Here is a 20,709-nt window from a genome sequence, read left to right on the forward strand (position 1 = left end):
TGAAATTTCTCAAATAAACTATTATGATGTAGAAAGTCGCACAACTGATTTGCGACCACTTTCTCAAGGATCTTGGAGAGGAAGGGGAGGTTAGAGATCGGTCTGTAGTTAGCCAACACCTCTGATCCAGAGTGGGCTTCTTCAGGAGAGGTTTAATAACAGCCACTTTGAAGGAGTGTGGTACGTGGCCTGTTAGCAGAGACACATTGATAATATCTAATAGAGAGCTCCCAATTAAAGGCAACACGTCTTTAAGCAGCCTCGTGGGATGGGGTCCAAGAGACAGGTAGACGGGTTAGAAGTAGAAACCGTTGAAGATAATTGGTCACGGTTGATGGGAGAAAAGCCCTCCAAATATACACCAGGGCATACAGCGGTTTCCAAGGCCATTCCACTTGAGGACAGATTGGCACAGGTTATGGGCAAGAGAATATTAATCTTGTCCCTAATAGTTAAAATCTTTTCATTAAAGAAGTTCATAAAGTCATTACCACTGAGGTTTATAGGAATGCTCGGCCCACAGAGCTGTGACTCTCTGTCAGCCTGGCTACAGTGCTGAAGAGAAACCTGGGGTTGTTTTATTTTTCTATTACTGATGAGTAATAGGCTGCTGTGGCATTACGGAGGGCCTTCTTATATGTTTTAAGACTATCTCGCCAAACTGCGGGATTCTTGAGATTAGCTGAACGCCATATGCTCGCTTTCGTGACGTTTGCTTCAGTTTGGCGGTCTCAGTGTCATACCACGGAGCAAACCTCCTTTTCTTCACTGTCTTCTTCTTCAGAGGGCTATCGAGTCCAGTGTCATTCTCAGAGAGCCTATGGCACTGTCAACAAGATGATCAATCTGGGACGGACTAAAGTTAGACCAGGAGTCCTCTGTTATATTGAGACGTGGTATCGAATCAAATACAGAAGGAATCGCTTCTTTAAATTTAGCTACAGCACTGTCAGTTAGACATCTGGTGTAGAAACTTTTGACTAACGGAGTACACTCCGGTAGTATAAATTCAAAAGTTATGAGGTTGTGGTCTGACAGAAGAGGATTCTGTGGGAAGACGTCCAAATGCTCAATGTCAACGCCATAAGTAAGAACAAGATCAAGCGTGTGGCCAAAGCTGTGAGTGGTTTCTGTACTCTGACAGAAGCCAATCGAGTCCAACAAGGAGATGAATGCAGCACTAAGGCAATCATTATCAACATCCACATGGATATTAAAATCTCCAACAATAATAACTTTATCGGTTTTAAGAACCAAACTTGATATAAATTCTGAGAATTCAGATATAAACTCTGAATATGGACCTGGTGGCCGGTACAGAATCACAAATCGAATTGGCTCAGAGTTCATCTGTGTCGGTGCCTCAGAGTTCATCTGTGTCGGTCCGGCATCACAAAGGAGTAAATGTTCCCCACTGGCCCCCGAGGCTCGGCGGTGCTGTCCACACAGCCCACTGGCGCTGGTCACATGAGGGGAAGGCGGCCAGAAGTCACCGAGCACATGACTACTATTGGTTCAGCAGCACACACACGCACACACACACACAGAACACACACACACACACACACACACACAAACCCACAGAACACAACAACTGGCTTCAATGCAAAATAACAAGCCTTCAGTCGGGTACCGCTAGGGCCACGGGGCCGAGAGCCGGTGTTCCACGTCCTCACCGCCAGCGCCATCGTCCGATGGGCTCGCCAGAGCTGAACTTTCCTTCGTGGATAATAAACACAACGCGTTGAGTCGTGTGGTGGGAGGAGCTACAAGAGCTTCATCTGAGGGTCCTACACGGACGTCTCCTGACGGCCGAACGGCAAAAACCTCCGTCTGACCGACGGAGAACACGAGAACGAAGGATGGCCGACACAAAGTACTCACAGATCATTCACAGAGTGCCAGATATGAGGTTTTACCCACTTCCCCTGGATCATTTTGCAGATGAGAGATTTTGTACTTTGGCCATCGATGATTGCAAAATAAAAATAAAAAGATAATTATCTGTGATAAATATTCAGGACCACGTCATATTTCAAGGCCAGTTTGCAGACCTTAACGTCAAAGACACAGACGGCTGTGAGCTTTGGCGCTCTGTCTATCCTCTTCAGCACTGCCTTGTTCAAAACTTAAAGCGCGATACTATGGACAACGGTATTATATTCGCAAAAGAAGGATAACAAAATAAAAGCTCATGCGTGAGAACAGATGATGTTTCATTGAACGCCCCAGACTCTGGATTCTAGATGCTCCATGTACAGCTACAGGGAATACAATTCTACAAATACAATAATAACTCTTTTAAGGAACGAGATGTGACCGAACGATGCGTTGGCATGGTAACCTTGTCAAGAAATACGCATAGAAGCCGAGATCCCGCGCGGCCCCGGCGCTCTCATCTGACTCCTGAGTTAGCATGTTTTCATGGCCGCCGCCGAGTTTCCCAGCGACAAAGATCGGCCGTAAATACTGAGCCGACAGCTCAGCCTCCCCACATCCTATATATGTGTCTTGTTTAATTTTCCATCATGGCGTGACGGCTCGACGGCGGCGTGACGGCGGCTCGTCTCCGGGACGCGGCGTCTCGATCTCCCCGCTAAAACCACCTGAGCTGGAAATGCGACACCGGCCGCGGCGTCCCGCAGGACGCGGCGAGGCAAATCTACTTTGCTCGCGGGTCGGTCTGAGCCCTCCGGACCGTAACTCCTGGAGGGGTTGCCGGGTGGAGACCACACGGGCGGCGGCGCGGCGTCGGGTTTCACCGCGGAGACCGATGTTCCGTATCAAACAAAACCGAAGAGAGCGCTAATCCGATTGTCTCACACTCACTCGCGCGGCCAAATATATCAAAATCAGATTGCCTCGCTCACTCCTGTAAAGTAAAACATGATGCAATCAACCCCCCCCCCCCAACCCCCATCCATCTACTCTCTGCGGCACTCGCCAGTCAAAATCTCAGTATCTTGGTCCTCAAAGTGTTTAAGATGCTTTATTTCTGGTCGTCTGTGACGGTATATTTGTGTCTTTAATACGCAAAGATGCCCCCAAAAAAAGTTTTGAGAGCAAATTTCTCGTTTTTTAATCAAAAATATAAATTATTTGTTATTTTTCCTCATGAAAACTAGAATTTTTGGCTGAAAATAACAAATCTTGATGCTGAACGGACCGGGAGTTTAATAAAGACACAAATATACCTTCAGACTCTGGTTTGGAGACTCAAAGGTACACACAGAAAAGTATGGGTTCTTAAATGGTTCCTTAAAAGGTTCTAAGAAGAACCATCAACCTACTGAAGAACCATTCTTTCATTTGAGAACCCTTTAAAGGTTCTTTGAAGAATTCTTTAAGCAAATGGTTCTTTAAAGAACCCTGGTTTGAAATGTTCTTTATGGAACCAGATATGGTGCCTTAAAGAACCATTTTTGTAAGGTTCTTTGAGACACCTTTATAGGTTCTTTGAAGAACTCTTTAAGGACATGGTACTTTAAAGAACCCTGGTTTGAAAGGTTCTTTGAGAAACCAGATTTGGTGCCAGAAAGAAAGTCCCTTTGCCCTTCATCCAATGCAATTCGGCTTTAGAGCAAATTATTCCACTGAGACGGCCACCTGTTTCTTCACTGAAAAAATCAAAATTCTACTGGACAAAGGGGGTGTTGTTGGAGTTGTGTATCTTGATCTCAAGAAGGCATTTGACACTGTAAATCATAGTATTCTTTTGTCTAAATTGCACAGTTACAACTTCTCCTCAGGTACACTTAAATGGATGGAATCATATTTGCTAAATAGGTCACAGTCTGTCCAAATTCAAAAACATCAATCCGCTGCCCTCCGCTTGTCCACAGGTGTCCCACAAGGATCTGTCCTGGGCCCATTATTATTTTCCTTATATATTAATGATCTGCCATCAGTTTGTCCTCATTCCAACATTCAAATGTATGCTGATGACACTGTCATTTATCTGCATGGCAGCAATTTGGGAGATGTAGCAAAAGAACTCACTACATCCATGGCTAATGTGACTACTTGGTTAACGCAATGTTGTTTACAACTCAATATATCCAAAACTGTGTGTATGTTTTTCACCAAAAGAAACTCTGATAGTGTAGAACCGGATGTTTTTGTATCTGGGGAGAGGCTAAAGGTTGTATCTGAATACAAGTACCTGGGAGTACTTTTTGATTCTAATTTGTCTTTCAAATCACAGGTGAAAAAAGTTTGTTATCGGGTAAAATACAATCTATCCAATTTCCGATTCTCGCGCAACTACATGTCAACAGAGGCAGCTAAAACATTCATGCATTCAATGGTTATTTCCCACATGACCTACTGTTTAACAACCTGGTCACATGCTAGTGCCATGACTCTCAAACCATTACAGTCATTATACAAGCGGACGCTCAAAACTCTTGATAAAAAAAAAGTTCTGTCACATCATTGTCCTATACTAAAAAAATACAACTTGCTTAGCTGGGATAACTTGATTAAATATGTGCACGTCTGTCTGATGTACAAAATCATACATGGATTGACCTCTCCTCCTCTCAAACAATTTGTCACCACACGAACTGGATATCGGCTCACGAGAGGAGCAGCGAGAGGGGATTGTATCGTCCCTCTCAGGAAAAGTGCTTTCAGTCACGCTGCTTTCTCAGTACAAGCAGCAGTTCACTGGAACTGCATTCCAGGATCTATCAGAGAGCTACAATCATTCAACTCTTTTAAAGCAGAAACAAAGAAATGGTACATTACTACACAGCTCTGTCAGCACTAGACTGTAACGGCTCCTCCCTCCTCCATCTGCCCAGGTTGGACTTTCATTCTTTCTGTCTGTCAGTTGTTGTCTGTCTGTCAGTTGTTGTCTGTCTGTTGTCCGGTCTCTGTATGTCTTGACTTGCTGGTCGGCCGTTTTACTCCACCTGTGTGTCTCCTCTTGTCGTTCACCTGTTTGCAGTTATATGTCACATTTAGTCTGTAAGCTTTTACATTGTATCTCTGACATTATGTTTTTATTCTGTCCATTTTAACATTGTTCACCCTTATTTTATTTGCTTTATTTGTAGATTGTATTTGTAATCTTATGTTTTTAGGTTTGTTCTTAACATCAGCAACATTGGGACTACAGATGAAAAATAGCCTCTTGGCTAACTCTGGCACATTTACTGCAATGTTTTTATCAATGTGCACTGTCCCTTATTAAATAAACCATTATAAAAAAAAGAACAATTTTTTGAAGGTTCTTTGAAGAACTATTTTAGGACATTGTTCTTTAAAGAACCCAGAACCCTGGTTTGAAAGGTTCTTTGAGGAACCATAAATGGTTCTTCTGTGGCATCACTCTGAAGAACCCAGACGGCCCTCCATGATTCTGTGTATTTGGTTCTTGAGGGTCAACGAGGATCCAATCATGTGATTCGTTCTTCCGTCTCTCGGGGTTTTGTTTTCGGTACTGAACCCTCTTTTCGGGAGCAGAACCCTGCGGGCCGAGAGGTCTGAGGACCGGAGCCGGCGGCGTGAAGCGGATCAGCAGCACAACAAATCCCTCCACTAATAAACCCCCGTCAGACAGCAGCTAACGGAGAACGGACAGCAGCTAACGGAGAACAGACAGCGGCTCACGGAGAACAGAGATCCTCATCGCTGCACACAACACATTGTGTCAGCTTCAGCTCTTGAGTTTTCATTGATTTGTTCCAAGTGTGTTCTTTCAGACTCGAGATCAACCTCAACAACAACAACAACAACAACAACAGGCTGCTGGTCCCTTCGGTCTCGGCCTCCACGCGCTTCGGTCTTGCTTGACTTCCGATATCTGACGTTAGCCTCCACTCATCGATTTACACGTTCGGTAGCTGGAGGGTTTCAATTTCAGCGGACCAATCACAGGAGACCGACTTCAATCCGCCCTGAACCTCGCATCGTGTGGGGGGATGTGTTGCCATGACGACTTGTTACATGTTAGCTGTGATTGTTTCACAGCCCTAACCACGTGTTACAACATTAGCTCTAGTTAAATTTCCGTTTCAGCTTTAAATGTATTGTTTCCTTTAGTTTTATTTGCAAATATTACCAAATGATCTGATTCTGAAATGCTAATACTGTTCCTGCAGCACGTCGGTGCTCTAACGTTAGCTCAAAGCGCCGGTTGGTCCCGTTGTGTTGGTGCTCAGCCTTTCCCCTGGAGGCGCTCTATTCGCCGGCCTCTGTGCATGTGGATAGTTTCTGATCAGATACCCGGGGAACACATTTACATAAATGTCACCGTTCTGCCAAACCTACAGTTATTTTACGGCTGTTTATTTCCTAGAACGCTTTGCATGCACGGCTCACAGTGAGCAAAGTCCTCTCATCACCGATAAAACAAAAGCCCCCTTATGGTTTCACTTCAACCACCAATGATGAAGATAACTCGGAGTTTGATCCCGTGTGCCAGTCTGTTGTAACTTGTCCATTTTGAAAGCGTCATGTTTAACGTTCAAGCCGCCGGTTCCTGGAGGAGGTGATATGCTAACGAGCCATCTCAACTTGTCCACCCGGTGCCACCTCCTCTACGCTCCCCTGGGCGCTGGAGCTCCAGCTGCGGTTGGACCCCTCTTTGTCGGAGCGCCGGTCCGCCTCCAGGGTTCAACACGTTGGGCAAACAGAGAATATCCAAAAACATTCAAAACCAGTCAAACACGACTTGAATGAAGTTAGACAAATAAAAGGGAAAAGTGACTGTGGGAGCTAAATGTGGGATGTCAAATAAGATGAAATGCATTCATGAGTTGCCCTTCCGGTAATCAGCATGTCCACATCCATCATGGACGAGATGAAAGCCACGGAGAGGACGGCGGTGGTGAACCTGAACTCTTCACTGGGGACGAGCACCCTGGGGTGCTGTCGCCCCTCCCTGTGGAGGCCGGTCCCTCACTGCAGCTCCTCCACGCGGCGGAGCGCAGCAGCATGAGCTGGACTCTGGCGCCCTCTGGTGGCAGGAAACGGAAGCGCCGGTTGCTGAGGATGTTTCCCTCTAAAAGTCAAACTGCGTTGACTTTTCATAAAGTCAAAGAAATATTGATATCTGATAAATATTAAATCTAAAATGTAAATTTAGTGTGATTGTTTGTGCCCATTATTGTTGTTTTGCATGTGACAACATATTAAAGTATTCTACTCAGTTTGAGGTACTTGTAGCCTCATGTATACACATTTATTAATACAACTATATAGTATGAAGCTTTATGCAGAGGGCTTTGTTCACACAGCATTCAGACTTATTTATACTTATTAATAGAAAGATGGAGAACATTTATGTTTTTGATGATTTTGTGATACAGAGATATCTTTATACTCCTTCTGTAAAGACCTTTGACCAATTAATATATATAACATCAAACTTTCAGATTTCATTTCTGGAAATGTCTGCAAATTAGTAAATATTCAATAAGATAAAGCCTCATTTTAATAAGATAAAGCCTCAAACTTTGAATCTCAGCTTTGTTCCCTCGAGCCCCGGGGCCTTCTCCTTGTGATGGAGTATTTATCATAGCTGTACTTTATCCCCAGGAAACGACCTCACACCACTGGTCGTGTGTGTGTGTGTGTGACTCGCCCAAAGGCGCTTCTTCTCCCAGTCGTTATAGTTTATGCACATATATCTTTTATTACTCATATGTTATATAAATATATAAAGAGTCTCGTTCTTCTGCTCTCTCATACTCTCTTCTTCATGAACTATATTGAATAAATGTAGTGTAATGTACAGTCAGAGGAGGCGTGTTTGTTCATTTTTGACATGATAAATCATTTATTGAAATATAAATCATCTGAATGTACACGATGTAACATACTGGACATATAACTCATCTTATGGGTGTGACTACACACACGGTACCGTCAGAGACCCTCACGGGGTCCGCTGTCTTTCTGCTACACGCAAACACTAAATGGAAGACGAGGAAGGTGCAACAACTGATTACATCACAGTGGGGGCTCAGCTGGAGGGCGGTACGTCCTCATGGAGCTCTAGAACGAGTCCTAGAACCAGGAAGTAGTCGTCCTGCACTTCCTGTTCGCTTGTCCTCCTTTAGCTTAGGGAAGGAGACGTGAAGTCATTCTCTCTCCTGGCCACCAGGGGGCTCCTCTGGTTGTATAGAAGTCTATATATGTTAAAGCTGCATTCTCTCTCCTGGCAACCAGGGGGCTCCTCTGGTTGTATAGAAGTCTATATATGTTAAAGCTGCATTCTCTCTCCTGTCCACCAGGGGGCTCCTCTGGTTGTATAGAAGTCTCTATAGTGACTACTTCTCTTGATGTATTCCCTCAGTAAACATTGTAAACATGAGTTTATGTCTCAGTCTCTAGTTTGTAGTTTTTAACTTTAGCTTTTTATTTCTGCCGATTGTCTTCACACTTAAAAAATCGTAAAAAGCGGTAAAGTTTGTTCGTGAATATTATCTCGAACAAAAAACGTTCCGAGAATCATAAACATCCCTTTAACACACAGATTATTTCCTGTAATAATCCTGTTATCTTTTTTTGGTGTGTGATGCTAACTTCCTGTGTGAAGCTAACTTCCTGTGTGATGCTAGCTTCCCGTGTGAAGCTAACTTCCTGTGTGAAGCTAACTTCCCGTGTGATGCTAGCTTTCCGTGTGATGCTAGCTTCCCGTATGAAGCTAACTTCCTGTGTGATGCTAGCTTTCCGTGTGATGCTAGCTTCCCGTATGAAGCTAACTTCCTGTGTGATGCTAGCTTCCCGTGTGAAGCTAACTTCCCGTGTGAAGCTAACTTCCTGTGTGAAGCTAACTTCCTGTGTTGATGCTAGCTTCCCGTATGAAGCTAACTTCCTGTGTGATGCTAGCTTCCCGTGTGAAGCTAACTTCCTGTGTGATGCTAACTTCCCGTATGAAGCTAACTTCCTGTGTGATGCTAGCTTCCCGTATTAAGCTAACTTCCTGTGTGATGCTAACTTCCTGTGTGATGCTAGCTTCCCGTATTAAGCTAACTTCCTGTGTGATGCTAGCTTCCCGTATGAAGCTAACTTCCTGTGTGATGCTAGCTTCCCGTATTAAGCTAACTTCCTGTGTGATGCTAGCTTCCCGTCTGAAGCTAACTTCCTGTGTGATGCTAGCTTCCCGTATGAAGCTAACTTCCTGTGTGATGCTAGCCGTGCGCCCGGAGGACGCCACCTGCTGGTGAAGCCACGTTTCCTCTTTTCTGCTGCAGCTAAATTGATTTCCATCCATATCACACATTAAAAACATGATAACATATGAATATTTCTATACGCCGCCCACTATATGAAGGCAAATGAGTAATATTTGCTTTGTTGCAGTGGATTCATCAGAAGCATAATATGTGCTTACATAAAAATAACTGTCTCTCTTATAAAAAACAACAACAACTCTGGAAGCTATTTACAATACAATCTCACTTCGTTCTCGGGCGACTCGAGGCGCTCTAACCACGCTATTCACAAATAACACGCGCTTACGTAACCATGAAGTACAAAAATACATTTTGAATTACTGCATGTTTTTTTCCGGGTAAAACAACATCAGAATATTTACTGATCATGTCGTGCGAAAACACACAAAAAAACACAAATAAAGTCCAGATGGCACCAGGTGAGTGAGAGGTGGTCTACCTGTTGGGCTCCTTTAGTTTAGTGCTTCTGTAGTGGTTACATATATATATTTATATATATATCCTATGAGTCGACCTCGTCCCTTCTTGCTGTGAGAAGAATGTTCCGATAGAATAAAGATTTTTCTTTGAGAAAATAAATCTGTCTCCGTCCGACACTCGGCTTCACTCCAGTCCTTCAAGAGTCGCTCTCTCCATCCACGCCTCGCTCCTCCGGCCCAGCAGGGGGCGGCGTCCAGACATCCAGGCGGCAGTGAAGTGGTTTTGGTTTTGTTCTGTCCTCTGATTGGCCGGCGGAGGACGAGGAGGACGAGGAGGGTCAGACGGACAGTTTTTGGTTGATTTAACAAGTTGTTATCTCTAGTTTCCTGAGTCCTCACAGCCCCCCCCCTGGCTGGTGCTGGTCACAGGAAGCTGTCCTCCCCCAGGTCACTGCAGTGCAGACACATCTCGTCCAGCAGCGTGATGTCCTCCAGCGTCTCGCCCTCACGCTTCGCGTACGTTGAGCTGCTGGAGCCGCTCTCGATGGCGCTCTCCTCGGAGGTCTCAGAGCTGCAGAGCACGGAGACGGGGTTAGTGTCGAGAAGTCTACGCTCCACGTGTTACCCTCTCCTGACCACCAGGGGGCCACTCCTCTGGTTGTATAGAAGTCTATGCTCCATGAGTTAAAGCTGCATTCTCTCTCCTGACCACCAGGGGGCCACTCCTCTGGTTGTATAGAAGTCTATGCTCCATGAGTTAAAGCTGCATTCTCTCTCCTGACCACCAGGGGGCCACTCCTCTGGTTGTATAGAAGTCTATGCTCCATGTGTTAAAGCTGCATTCTCTCTCCTGACCACCAGGGGGGACTCCCCTGGTTGTATAGAAGTCTATGCTCCATGTGTTAAAGCTGCATTGTCTCTCCTGACCACCAGGGGGGACTCCCCTGGTTGTATAGAAGTCTATGCTTCATGTGTTGAAGCTGCATTGTCTCTCCTGACCACCAGGGGGGACTCCCCTGGTTGTATAGAAGTCTATGCTTCATGTGTTGAAGCTGCATTGTCTCTCCTGACCACCAGGGGGGACTCCCCTGGTTGTATAGAAGTATATGCTTCATGTGTTGAAGCTGCATTCTCTCTCTTGACCACCAGGGGGAAACTCCTCTGGTTGTATAGAAGTCTACGCTTCATGTGTTAAAGCTGCATTCTCTCTCCTGACCACCAGGGGGCCACTCCCCTGGTTGTATAGAAGTCTATGCTTCATGTGTTGAAGCTGCATTGTCTCCTGACCACCAGGGGGGACTCCCCTGGTTGTATAGAAGTATATGCTTCATGTGTTGAAGCTGCATTCTCTCTCTTGACCACCAGGGGGCGACTCCTCTGGTTGTATAGAAGTCTACGCTTCATGTGTTAAAGCTGCATTCTCTCTCCTGACCACCAGGGGGGACTCCTCTGGTTGTATAGAAGTCTACGCTTCATGTGTTAAAGCTGCATTCTCTCTCCTGACCACCAGGGGGCGACTCCTCTGGTTGTATAGAAGTCTATCTCTTGATTTATCCCCTATGAACTTGAGCATCTCTCTAATAAGCGCGCTGCAGTTCTCAGTGTGGACACTAGGCGGCGCCGCAGGTGGGTTTACCCGTGCCGGTTCCTCTTCCCGTACTCGTCGTCGGGGTCCAGGTCGGGCAGCGGGATGATGTAGCCGCTGTCGGCGCTCAGCCGCTGCTCGTCGAAGCCGCTCTCGCGGTCCTTCGGCTTGCAACTCTTGGCGCTGATGCCGATGTAGGCGTCGTCCTCGCTCTTCACGCACATCCGGGTCACCGCCGGGTGGTCGCTCTTCAGGAACTCGTGGTTCACCCTCTCGTAGTGCTGCGTGGAGGCGGGGCGCGTCAGAGGGAGTTCAAGGGGTTGCACAGAGCCAATAAACCAAACCGCCCCCCCCTCATCCATCTGCCCCCAGGCCGTTAAAACACGCCGCTCAGGAGGCGGCGCTACGGTTTGATGGGCCATGTGGCGCTTCATGGGAGGTTGGCGGTGAGGCGGCCACTCTCTAATCACAACAGGAGCACGGAAACACTGATGAGGGGGGGGGGCACCTTTGAAAAATAAAACCTGCACTTTGCTGGGCAAAGGGGAGGAGCCTATCATCAGCATGCGCTAAGGCAGCGGTTCTCAAACGGTGGGGCGCGAAGGGAAATGAAGATTTGATTTATTTAAAGAACTTCAATACAGGAAGTCATTCATAAATAGGTGGCCAAATCTAATGCCTGTACTCTTGTGAATGTTCACGTTACGCCGTGACACGTGACTCCGTGAGACCGCCTTTTCTGCTGTTGCCCTTCAAAATAAAAGCTCAACATTGAGCATGAATTAATAGAATAGAATAGAATAGAATATACACTATTATTTATCCCCAAGGGGAAATTAGTTCTCTGCATTTAACCCATCCTTAGTTATTAAGGAGCAGTGGGCTGCTGTGATGCGCCCGGAAGCAACTGGGTTCAGTGCCTTGCTCAAGGACACTGACTTTGCAAACTGGTGGGAGAGCGGATCAACCCCAAACCTCAAGTGGCATCAGCACCCCACTGAGCTACTGAGCTAAAGCCGCCTCCAGAGAGTCTCTGAGTGTTTACATCTCAGTAAAACTCTTTATTGACACATATTTGAACTTGTTTTTTTTAGTTTTCCACAGCTTTGACTTTATTGTTATCGTGAAAAGATATTCAGTGCAAAACAGATTAATTACAGCCACATTTTGCCAAATATTAGTTATTTGTTGCAGGGATAGAACTTTATTTGTGTTGTTCAAAGTGATTCTATTATTTGAAAAAGCATAACAAGTGACAGAGACTGCGCTAGGTGAGTAAACCTCGGGGGTCGAAGGGGGGGGGGGACTCACCTTCTTGTAGCTGGAGGGCAGCAGGGCCGCCACCGAGTCGGTCAGGCCCTGGAACGAAGGCCTCTTCTCCGGCTCGCTGTTCCAGCACCTCATCATCATCTCGTACACGTCGTCGGGGGCGAGCTCCGGCTTGGACATCCTGTAGCCGCTCTTGATCTTGTTGTAGAAGCTGGAGTCCACCACCATGCCCGGGTACGGGGTCCCACCTTCAGACCACAACACATCACCGTCACCATCATCATCATCTTCCTCTCAGGGAGCGTCTCCGCTGACGGGGGCTCACCCAAGGAGAAGATCTCCCACAGCAGGATGCCGTAGGACCACACGTCGCTCAGGGTGGTGTACATGTTGTCGAAGATGCTCTCCGGCGCCATCCACTTCACGGGGAGGAAGGTCTGCGGGGCGGCGAGGGGAAACGTTACGGCAGCGCTCGCGGAAAGAAACAGACGGCGAGTGTGAGGTGTGTTGGGTGCGTTGGGTGTGTTTGGTGTGTTGGTGCGTTGGGTGTGTTGGGTGTGTTGGGTGTGTTGGTGTGTTGGTGTGTTGGTGTGTTGGTGTGTTGGGTGTGTTGGGTGTGTTGGGTGTGTTGGGATTGAGACTCACGCTCCCCTTGGACACGTAGTTGGTGTCGTGCATGATGTCTCGGGCCAGGCCGAAGTCACAGATCTTCACCATCTTCCCCTGAGAGAGGAGCACGTTCCTGGCTGCGAGGTCACGGTGCACACACTGTGGAGAGAGAGAGAGGGGGTGGGGGAGAGAGAGAGAGAGAGAGAGAGGCAGAGACAGAGAGAGAGAGAGAGCGAGCGAGAGACAGAGAGAGCGAGAGACAGAGAGAGAGAGAGACAGAGAGAGAGAGAGAGAGAGCGAGCGAGAGACAGAGAGAGAGAGAGAGCGAGAGACAGAGAGCGAGAGACAGAGAGCGAGAGACAGAGAGAGAGAGACAGAGACAGAGAGAGAGAGAGAGAGGTTTAACAACATGGTTCTCTACACCAACCCTCTCCTCTCCCACAGACTCTATTGCTGCTCGTTTCCTCCTCTTCTCTCTCTCCACCTTCAGGGTAATAACTACGACAGACCACAGCTTCAGACTACAGCCTCGTCTCACTCCCTCCTTCCTCGTCTCACTCCCTCCCTCCTCGTCTCGCTCCTCGTCTCACTCCCTCCCTCCTCGCCTCACTCCCTCCCTCCTCATCTCCCTCCTCGCCTCTCTCCTCGTCTCACTCCCTCCCTCCTCGCCTCTCTCCTCGTCTCACTCCTCGTCTCACTCCCTCCCTCCTCGCCTCTCTCCTCGTCTCACTCCTCGTCTCACTCCCTCCCTCCTCGTCTCCCTCCTCATCTCACTCCCTCCCTCCTCGTCTGACTCCTCGTCTGACTCCTGCGGGGTGAACCTACATTCTTGGAGGCCAGGAACGCCATCCCTTTGGCCACCTGGAAGGTGAAGCTGAGCAGGTCGGTGGTGCTGAGGCCGTCGCTCATGTCTGCCGCCAGCAGCTCGTCCCCGTCGTCCTCTGGGGAGACAAACGGCGTGAACACAGCGGCTCACACACTGATGTCGGGGGAGCCGTCATCACGACGCTCCACGCTGCCGTTACCCCCTCCCTGATGACAGGGCACCGCCCGACTCCACCCTCGAGCAGCCGTACCTTTCTGGGAGGGCGGGCGGTCGTACTCGGACCTCTGGATGTCGGAGTACTTGGAGGCGTCGCTCATCTCCAGCATGGGGACGTACTGCGTGCCGTCGCTCTGCTTCATGTCCATGTAGCCTCCTCTGCTCTCGAAGGACAGGATCACGTAGCTGCAGAGAGAGCGTGTAGAACACATATAAATATACATATATAGATACATATACTGATCTGTCCCTTATGATGCGTGTGTGCCCCTTTAAATCCTCGGGAGCGGCGTTAAGAGGAAGATGTGGTCGAGTCTGGAACACGGAGGCCGGGATGAAATCACGTTACGGTTCATTTAGAGGTGCGGCGACCATGAGTCATCAGAGAGAGAGGGGGGGGGGGGGTTAACAGGTATCTCCGAGGCAACGACATTAGGGCTGAAAGCTGAGACCACTTCAGGCTGCGATTGGATTAGCCCGAAGACGCCAGATGATCTCCTCGACCGCGGAGAGCGCGGAGATAGAGTTACCGATTAGGGGTTTTAGGGTGCGTGCGTGTGCGTGCGTGTGTGTGTGCGTGCGTGTGCGTGTGCGTGCGTGTGCGTGTGCGTGTGCGCGTGTGCGTGTGCGTGGCTCACCTCCTGCTGCTCTCGTCCGCGGGGCTGACCCCGAAGACGTCCGCCTCCTTCGGGCTCTTCTCCGGCGCCAGGCTGAGGAAGGTGTCCCGGTGCTTGTGCAGGTAGTTCACCAGGTCACCGTAGAAACAGAACTCCGTGATGATGTAGATCGGCCCTGAGGAACACGAGACGGATGAAGAGCCTGACGTGTGTGTGTGTTTGTGTGTGAGAGAGAGAGGTTGTGTGTGTGTGTGTGTGTGTACCTGCTTTGGTGCAGGCCCCCAGCAGGTTCACGATGTTGAGGTGGGGTCCCAGGTGGGTCATGATCTTCAGCTCCGACATCAGCGCCTGCTTCTCACTGGAGCGCGCCGTGGCTGCAGGGACGACACATGTAACCATGACGACCGCGCTCGGCTTTTCAGGGCTTCTCATTGGCCGCTGCGGGTTCTCTCGCCCGCGACTCACGTTTCAGCATCTTCACGGCCACCTTCATGACGGGCTGCGAGCGGCTCAGCCCGTACGCCGTGCCCTCCACCACCTTCCCGAAGGCCCCGGAGCCCAGGATGCGACCTGGAGGAGGAAGAGGCAGAGCTTAAAGAAAGAAGCGCTTCGGGGGGGGGGGGGGGGGGGTGACGCAGAAGCTTCACAGCGACGAGGGCGCCGGCCGCTCACCCAGCACCAGCCGGTCTCGGAGGAACTCCCAGCGCGAGTCGTAGGGCAGCTGCATCGGGTCCACGTAGATGTACTCGTGGCCGTCCGGGCTCACGGACTCGATGACCCTCCAGCGGATCTCGTAACGCGGCTTCTGGAAGACGAACGAGAGACGGGTCAGAACCGCTGGGCGAGGACAGCGGGAGATGTAGTTTCATTTATTAAGTCAGGGAGTCTTTCTGTTGAATAAAACAACAGATGTTTGGGGTTCTAAGGAAAGCCTACAGGTGGAACATCGAGTGCGGGGTTATAGATATTAATTATTATGTTTTCCACCTGCAGAAACATATCTTTGACCTCTGAAGTCAAACCTCCAGGTCATATCTTACACATTTACTTTACACATTAATATTGTACGAATCCTTGGAAAGCCCAGCCCACATGTCGTGGTTAGCGTCGGCCAATCAGAGCGCTCGAATGCTGCAAAAGGCGGGTCTTGTATCAGGCACATGAAGCAGCAGCCCAGAGGAGCTTGTGAGGGTGGAAGTGTGATGGAGTGTGTGAGGGTGGAGGTGTGATGGAGTGTGTGAGGGTGGAGGTGTGATGGAGTGTGTGAGTGAGGGTGGAGGTGTGATGGAGCGTGAGTGAGGGTGGAGGTGTGATGGAGCGTGTGAGGGTGGAGGTGATGGAGCGTGTGAGGGTGGAGGTGGAGCGTGTGAGGTGGAGGTGTGATGGAGCATGTGAGGTGGAGGTGTGATGGAGCGTGAGGTTGGAGGTGTGATGGAGTGTGTGTGGGTGGAGGTGTGATGGAGCGTGTGAGGGTGGAGGTGTGATGGAGTGTGTGAGGGTGGAGGTGTGATGGAGCGTGTGAGGGTGGAGGTGTGATGGAGCGTGTGAGGGTGGAGGTGTGATGGAGCGTGTGAGGGTGGAGGTGTGATGGAGCATGTGAGGGTGGAGGAGTGTGTGAGGGTGGAGGTGTGATGGAGTGTGTGTGGGTGGAGGTGTGATGGAGCGTGTGAGGGTGGAGGTGTGATGGAGCGTGTGAGGGTGGAGGTGTGATGGAGCGTGTGAGGGTGGAGGTGTGATGGAGCGTGTGAGGGTGGAGGTGTGATGGAGCGTGTGAGGGTGGAGGTGTGATGGAGCGTGTGAGGGTGGAGGTGTGATGGAGTGTGTGAGGGTGGAGGTGTGATGGAGTGTGTGAGGGTGGAGGTGTGATGGAGTGTGAGGGTGGAGGTGTGATGGAGCATGTGAGGGTGGAGGTGTGATGGAGCGTGTGAGGGTGGAGGTGTGATGGAGCGTGTGAGGGTGGAGGTGTGATGGAGCGTGTGAGGGTGGAGGTGTGATGGAGCGTGTGAGGTGGAGTGTGATGGGGTGTGAGGTGGAGGTGTGATGGCGTGTGAGGTGGAGGTGTGATGGAGCGTGTGAGGGTGGAGGTGTGATGGAGGTGTGATGGAGTGTGTGAGGGTGGAGGTGTGATGGAGCATGTGAGGGTGGAGGTGTGATGGAGCATGTGAGGGTGGACGTGTGATGGAGCGTGTGAGGTGGAGGTGATGGAGCGTGTGAGGTGGAGGTGTGATGGAGCATGTGAGGTGGAGGTGTGATGGAGCGTGTGAGGTGGAGGTGTGAGGGTGGAGGTGTGATGGAGTGTGTGAGGGTGGAGGAGTGTGTGAGGGTGGAGGTGTGATGGAGTGTGTGAGGGTGGAGGTGTGATGGAGTGTGTGAGGGTGGAGGTGTGATGGTGCCACAGTACCTGTTTCCAGATAACAACCAACACAATGAGTGAGATGATGACAATGACCAGCAGCACCAGCACGGCGGCGGCCACCGTCAGCTCCGGGTGGGGGCCTGTCGGAGGAGAGGCGGGGTTAACAACATGGTGACCCAAAGGCATGCTGGGAGATAACGTGGGGGAGGGGCACTGGTTTAGGGGCAGTGGGGGAGGGGGAGGGGGGGACCAAATGGCTTAACGAGGTCTTGGCCTTCACAATAAGAGCGTCCTCCTCGGACAGCTGCGGTCACACGCTCGAGTGTCAGGAGCAACTTCACAACAACAACAACAACCAACATCAAGCTACTTCAGGGGAAACAAGCCAGTGTGTGTGAGCATGTGTGCGTGTGTGTGTGTGTGTGCGTGTGCGTGTGCGTGTGTGTGTGTGCTCACCGCTCGCCACCAGCTTGACCTCCCTGCTCGCGGCGCCCTGCTCGTTGCGGGCGAGGCAGCGCACCGCCAGCGTGTTCTCCAGGTGGCCGAACACCACCTGGCTCTCCAGGTTGTCGTCCTCGTCGATGCGCGACTCCATCGTGACCTCGGTGGAGTTGGCGGGAAGCGGCGCCCAGGCGGAGGAGTCGTTGGCACAGCTGGAACGAGAGGGGCGGCGGAGGGGGGGCGGGGTCAGGCGTGGCGGGGCGACCGCGGCGTCCCCGTGGCGCTCTGGAGGAGGGACTCACTGTTTGATGTTCCTGCAGACGAACCACTCCACCACCGGCGCCGGCCGCCCCCGCGTGATGCACACCACGGACTGACCGCCGGCCGAGCCGTGGTGGATGTCCTTCAGGTCCAGGATGACCGCGGGCACTGTAACGTAGACGGGGGGGTGAGCTTTGCCACGCGTGTGAGAATTGGGCGTCTAAGGACATTAAAAGGTGGCGTGCTGACCTTTGACCTCCAGGATAAACACGACGTCTCGCCGCTGGTCTCCGTTCTCCACCCGCATGGTGTAGTTCCCGCTGTCCTCCTCCTTGGCCCGGATCAGGGTCAGAACGCCCGTGTAGCTGAAAACAAACAAGAGACCAATGAAGCGTGGAGCCCCGACGACCATCTTGTCTATGAGTGGACCTCCAGTCCGGAAGCCTCACCTGGTCTCGCTGAGCTGCTACATATATATACACCTTCCTACTTATCTACTACCTACCTATCTACTACATATCTATTACCAATCTAGCTACCTACTACCTATCTACTATCTACCTACTTCCTCCCTACCTACTATCTATCTACTTCCTCCCTACCTATCTACTATCTACCTACTTCCTCCCTACCTACTTTCTCCCTACCTACTATCTATCTACCTACTTCCTCCCTACCTACTACCTATCTACTTCCTCCCTACCTATCTACTTCCTCCCTACCTATCTACTATCTATCTACTTCCTCCCTACCCACTACCTATCTACTATCTCCCTATTTCCTCCCTACCTATCTACTATCTACCTACTTCCTCCCTACCTATCTACTATCTCCCTACTTCCTCCCTACCTATCTACTATCTCCCTACTTCCTCCCTACCTATCTACCATCCACTACTTCCTCCCTACCTTCACCCATCTACTTCCTCCACCTCACCCATCTAGTATCTAGCTCTACCTACCACCCATCTAGCATCCACCTACCTCCCCACCTACCACCCATCTACTATCTACCCACTCCTCCCACCCACCTACTTCCTCCCACCCATCTACCATCCACCTACTCCTCCCTACCTACTACCCATCTACCATCTACCTACTCCTCCCACCCATCTACCTATCTACCACTTCCTCCCTACCCATCTACCATCTACCTACTCCTCCACCCATCTAGTATCTACCTACTCCTCCACCCACTATCTCCTACTCCTCCCACCCATCTACTATCTACCTACTATCTCCTACTCCTCCCTACCCATCTACTATCTCCTACTTCCTCCCTACCCATCTAGTATCTCCTACTCCTCCCACCCATCTAGTATCTACCTACTCCTCCCACCCATCTAGTATCCACCTACTTCCTCCCACCTACTTCCCACCACCATCTCCTACTCCTCCCACCTACTACCCATCTACTATCCACCCACTCCTCCCACCTACTACCTATCTACTTCCTCCCTACCTATCTACCTACTTCCTCCCTACCTACTACCTATCTACTATCTACCTACTTCCTCCCTACCTACTACCTATCTACTATCTACCTACTTCCTCCCTACCTACTACCTATCTACTATCTACCTACTTCCTCCCTACCCATCTACTATCTCCATGCTTCCTCCCTACCTATCTACTATCTACCTACTTCCTCCCTACCTACTACCTATCTACTTCCTCCCTACCTTCTACCTATCTAGTATCTACCTTCTACCTATCTAGTATCTACCTACTTCCTCCCTACCTACTACCTATCTACTATCTACCTACGTACCTACTATCTCCCTACTTCCTCCCTACCTATCTACTATCTCCTACTTCCTCCCTACCTATCTACTATCTACCTACTTCCTCCCTACCTACTACCTATCTACTATCTACCTACTTCCTCCCTACCTATCTACTATCTACCTACTTCCTCCCTACCTATCTAGTATCTACCTACTTCCTCCCTACCTACCTACTTCCTCCCTACCTACTACCTACCTACTATCTCCCTACCTATCTACTATCTACCTACTTCCTATCTACTATCTACCTACTTCCTCCCTACCTATCTATCTATCTACTTCCTCCCTACCTACTTCCTCCCTACCTATCTACTATCTACCTACTTCCTCCCTACCTACTACCTACCGACCTATCCATCTATCGGAAGCCTCACCTGGTCTCGCTGAGCTGCCGGAGGCTGGTGGAGATCTCCGCCGTCACGTCGCCGAGCGGCACGCCGTCTTTGAGCCACGTGACGCGAGCGCCGGGGAAGGAGCTGATCTCGGCCCTGAACTCCCGAACCTCGTCCAGCTCGGCCGACTCGTACTCGCCGAACTCCGGCCACACGGACATGAACTCGCCGTCTGCGGGACGACATTTAAAGGGTCAGAAGAAGAGTCCGACCCGAGCGGACGCCGAGCGGACGGAAGCGCGCGTCCTCCGTACCGAACACGCGCACGGCGATCTCCTTGGTCTGGCTCTCGTTGCTGATGATGTCGGTGATGGAGCAGGAGTAGATGCCGCCGTCCTTGGCGGAGGCGTGGGGGATCGTCAGCGTGTAGCGGATCTCCTGCTCTCGCTTGTTCTCCTGCACGGTCTTCACGCCGCGGTTCACCTGTCGGCGAAACGGGAAGGAACGTCGGGAATGTCGAGCGTCGACCGGCCGGTTCGAACCGCCTCTCGACCCGGACTCGTCGACCTCGGGTCCTCACCAGTTTCCCCGGGTACTTCCAGTGGTCCTCCAGGATCTCGGACCCCCGGGCCAGGCAGGTGACGGTGAGGGCGTCGCCCACCAGCAGGGCGGTGCGCTCGGCGCTCAGCTCCACGTGCAGCGCGGCGCCACCTGAGAGCAACCGCCAACATGAGCGTGTGTGAGCGTGAGTGGGTGGGTGTGTGTGTGTGAGCATGTGTGTGTGTGTGTGAGCATGTGTGTGCG

At 50.4% G+C, this 20,709-nt stretch overlaps 1 protein-coding gene across 1 annotated transcript in view; it reads right to left on the minus strand.

The window, feature by feature from the left end:
* Nucleotides 1–8,450: 8,450 nt before the first annotated feature.
* Nucleotides 8,451–20,709, minus strand: part of pdgfra (platelet-derived growth factor receptor, alpha polypeptide) — a 24,486-nt gene continuing 12,227 nt past the window's right edge. The window contains exons 11-28 of the mRNA XM_056414744.1: nt 20,486–20,616; nt 20,220–20,388; nt 19,948–20,137; nt 18,037–18,152; nt 17,829–17,955; nt 17,542–17,738; nt 17,131–17,225; nt 15,402–15,534; nt 15,195–15,299; nt 14,993–15,103; nt 14,751–14,904; nt 14,147–14,298; nt 13,896–14,011; nt 13,107–13,229; nt 12,787–12,898; nt 12,504–12,709; nt 11,244–11,473; nt 8,451–10,178 (exon numbers count right to left, since the gene is read on the minus strand). Of these exons, the coding sequence (XP_056270719.1) occupies nt 10,031–10,178; nt 11,244–11,473; nt 12,504–12,709; nt 12,787–12,898; nt 13,107–13,229; nt 13,896–14,011; nt 14,147–14,298; nt 14,751–14,904; nt 14,993–15,103; nt 15,195–15,299; nt 15,402–15,534; nt 17,131–17,225; nt 17,542–17,738; nt 17,829–17,955; nt 18,037–18,152; nt 19,948–20,137; nt 20,220–20,388; nt 20,486–20,616 (2,615 nt within the window). The 3' untranslated portion in view covers nt 8,451–10,030. The remainder of the gene's footprint in view (nt 10,179–11,243; nt 11,474–12,503; nt 12,710–12,786; nt 12,899–13,106; nt 13,230–13,895; nt 14,012–14,146; nt 14,299–14,750; nt 14,905–14,992; nt 15,104–15,194; nt 15,300–15,401; nt 15,535–17,130; nt 17,226–17,541; nt 17,739–17,828; nt 17,956–18,036; nt 18,153–19,947; nt 20,138–20,219; nt 20,389–20,485; nt 20,617–20,709) is intronic.

Source organism: Pseudoliparis swirei, chromosome 5, assembly GCF_029220125.1.
Source record: "Pseudoliparis swirei isolate HS2019 ecotype Mariana Trench chromosome 5, NWPU_hadal_v1, whole genome shotgun sequence".
In the NCBI taxonomy this organism is placed as follows: domain Eukaryota; kingdom Metazoa; phylum Chordata; class Actinopteri; order Perciformes; family Liparidae; genus Pseudoliparis; species Pseudoliparis swirei.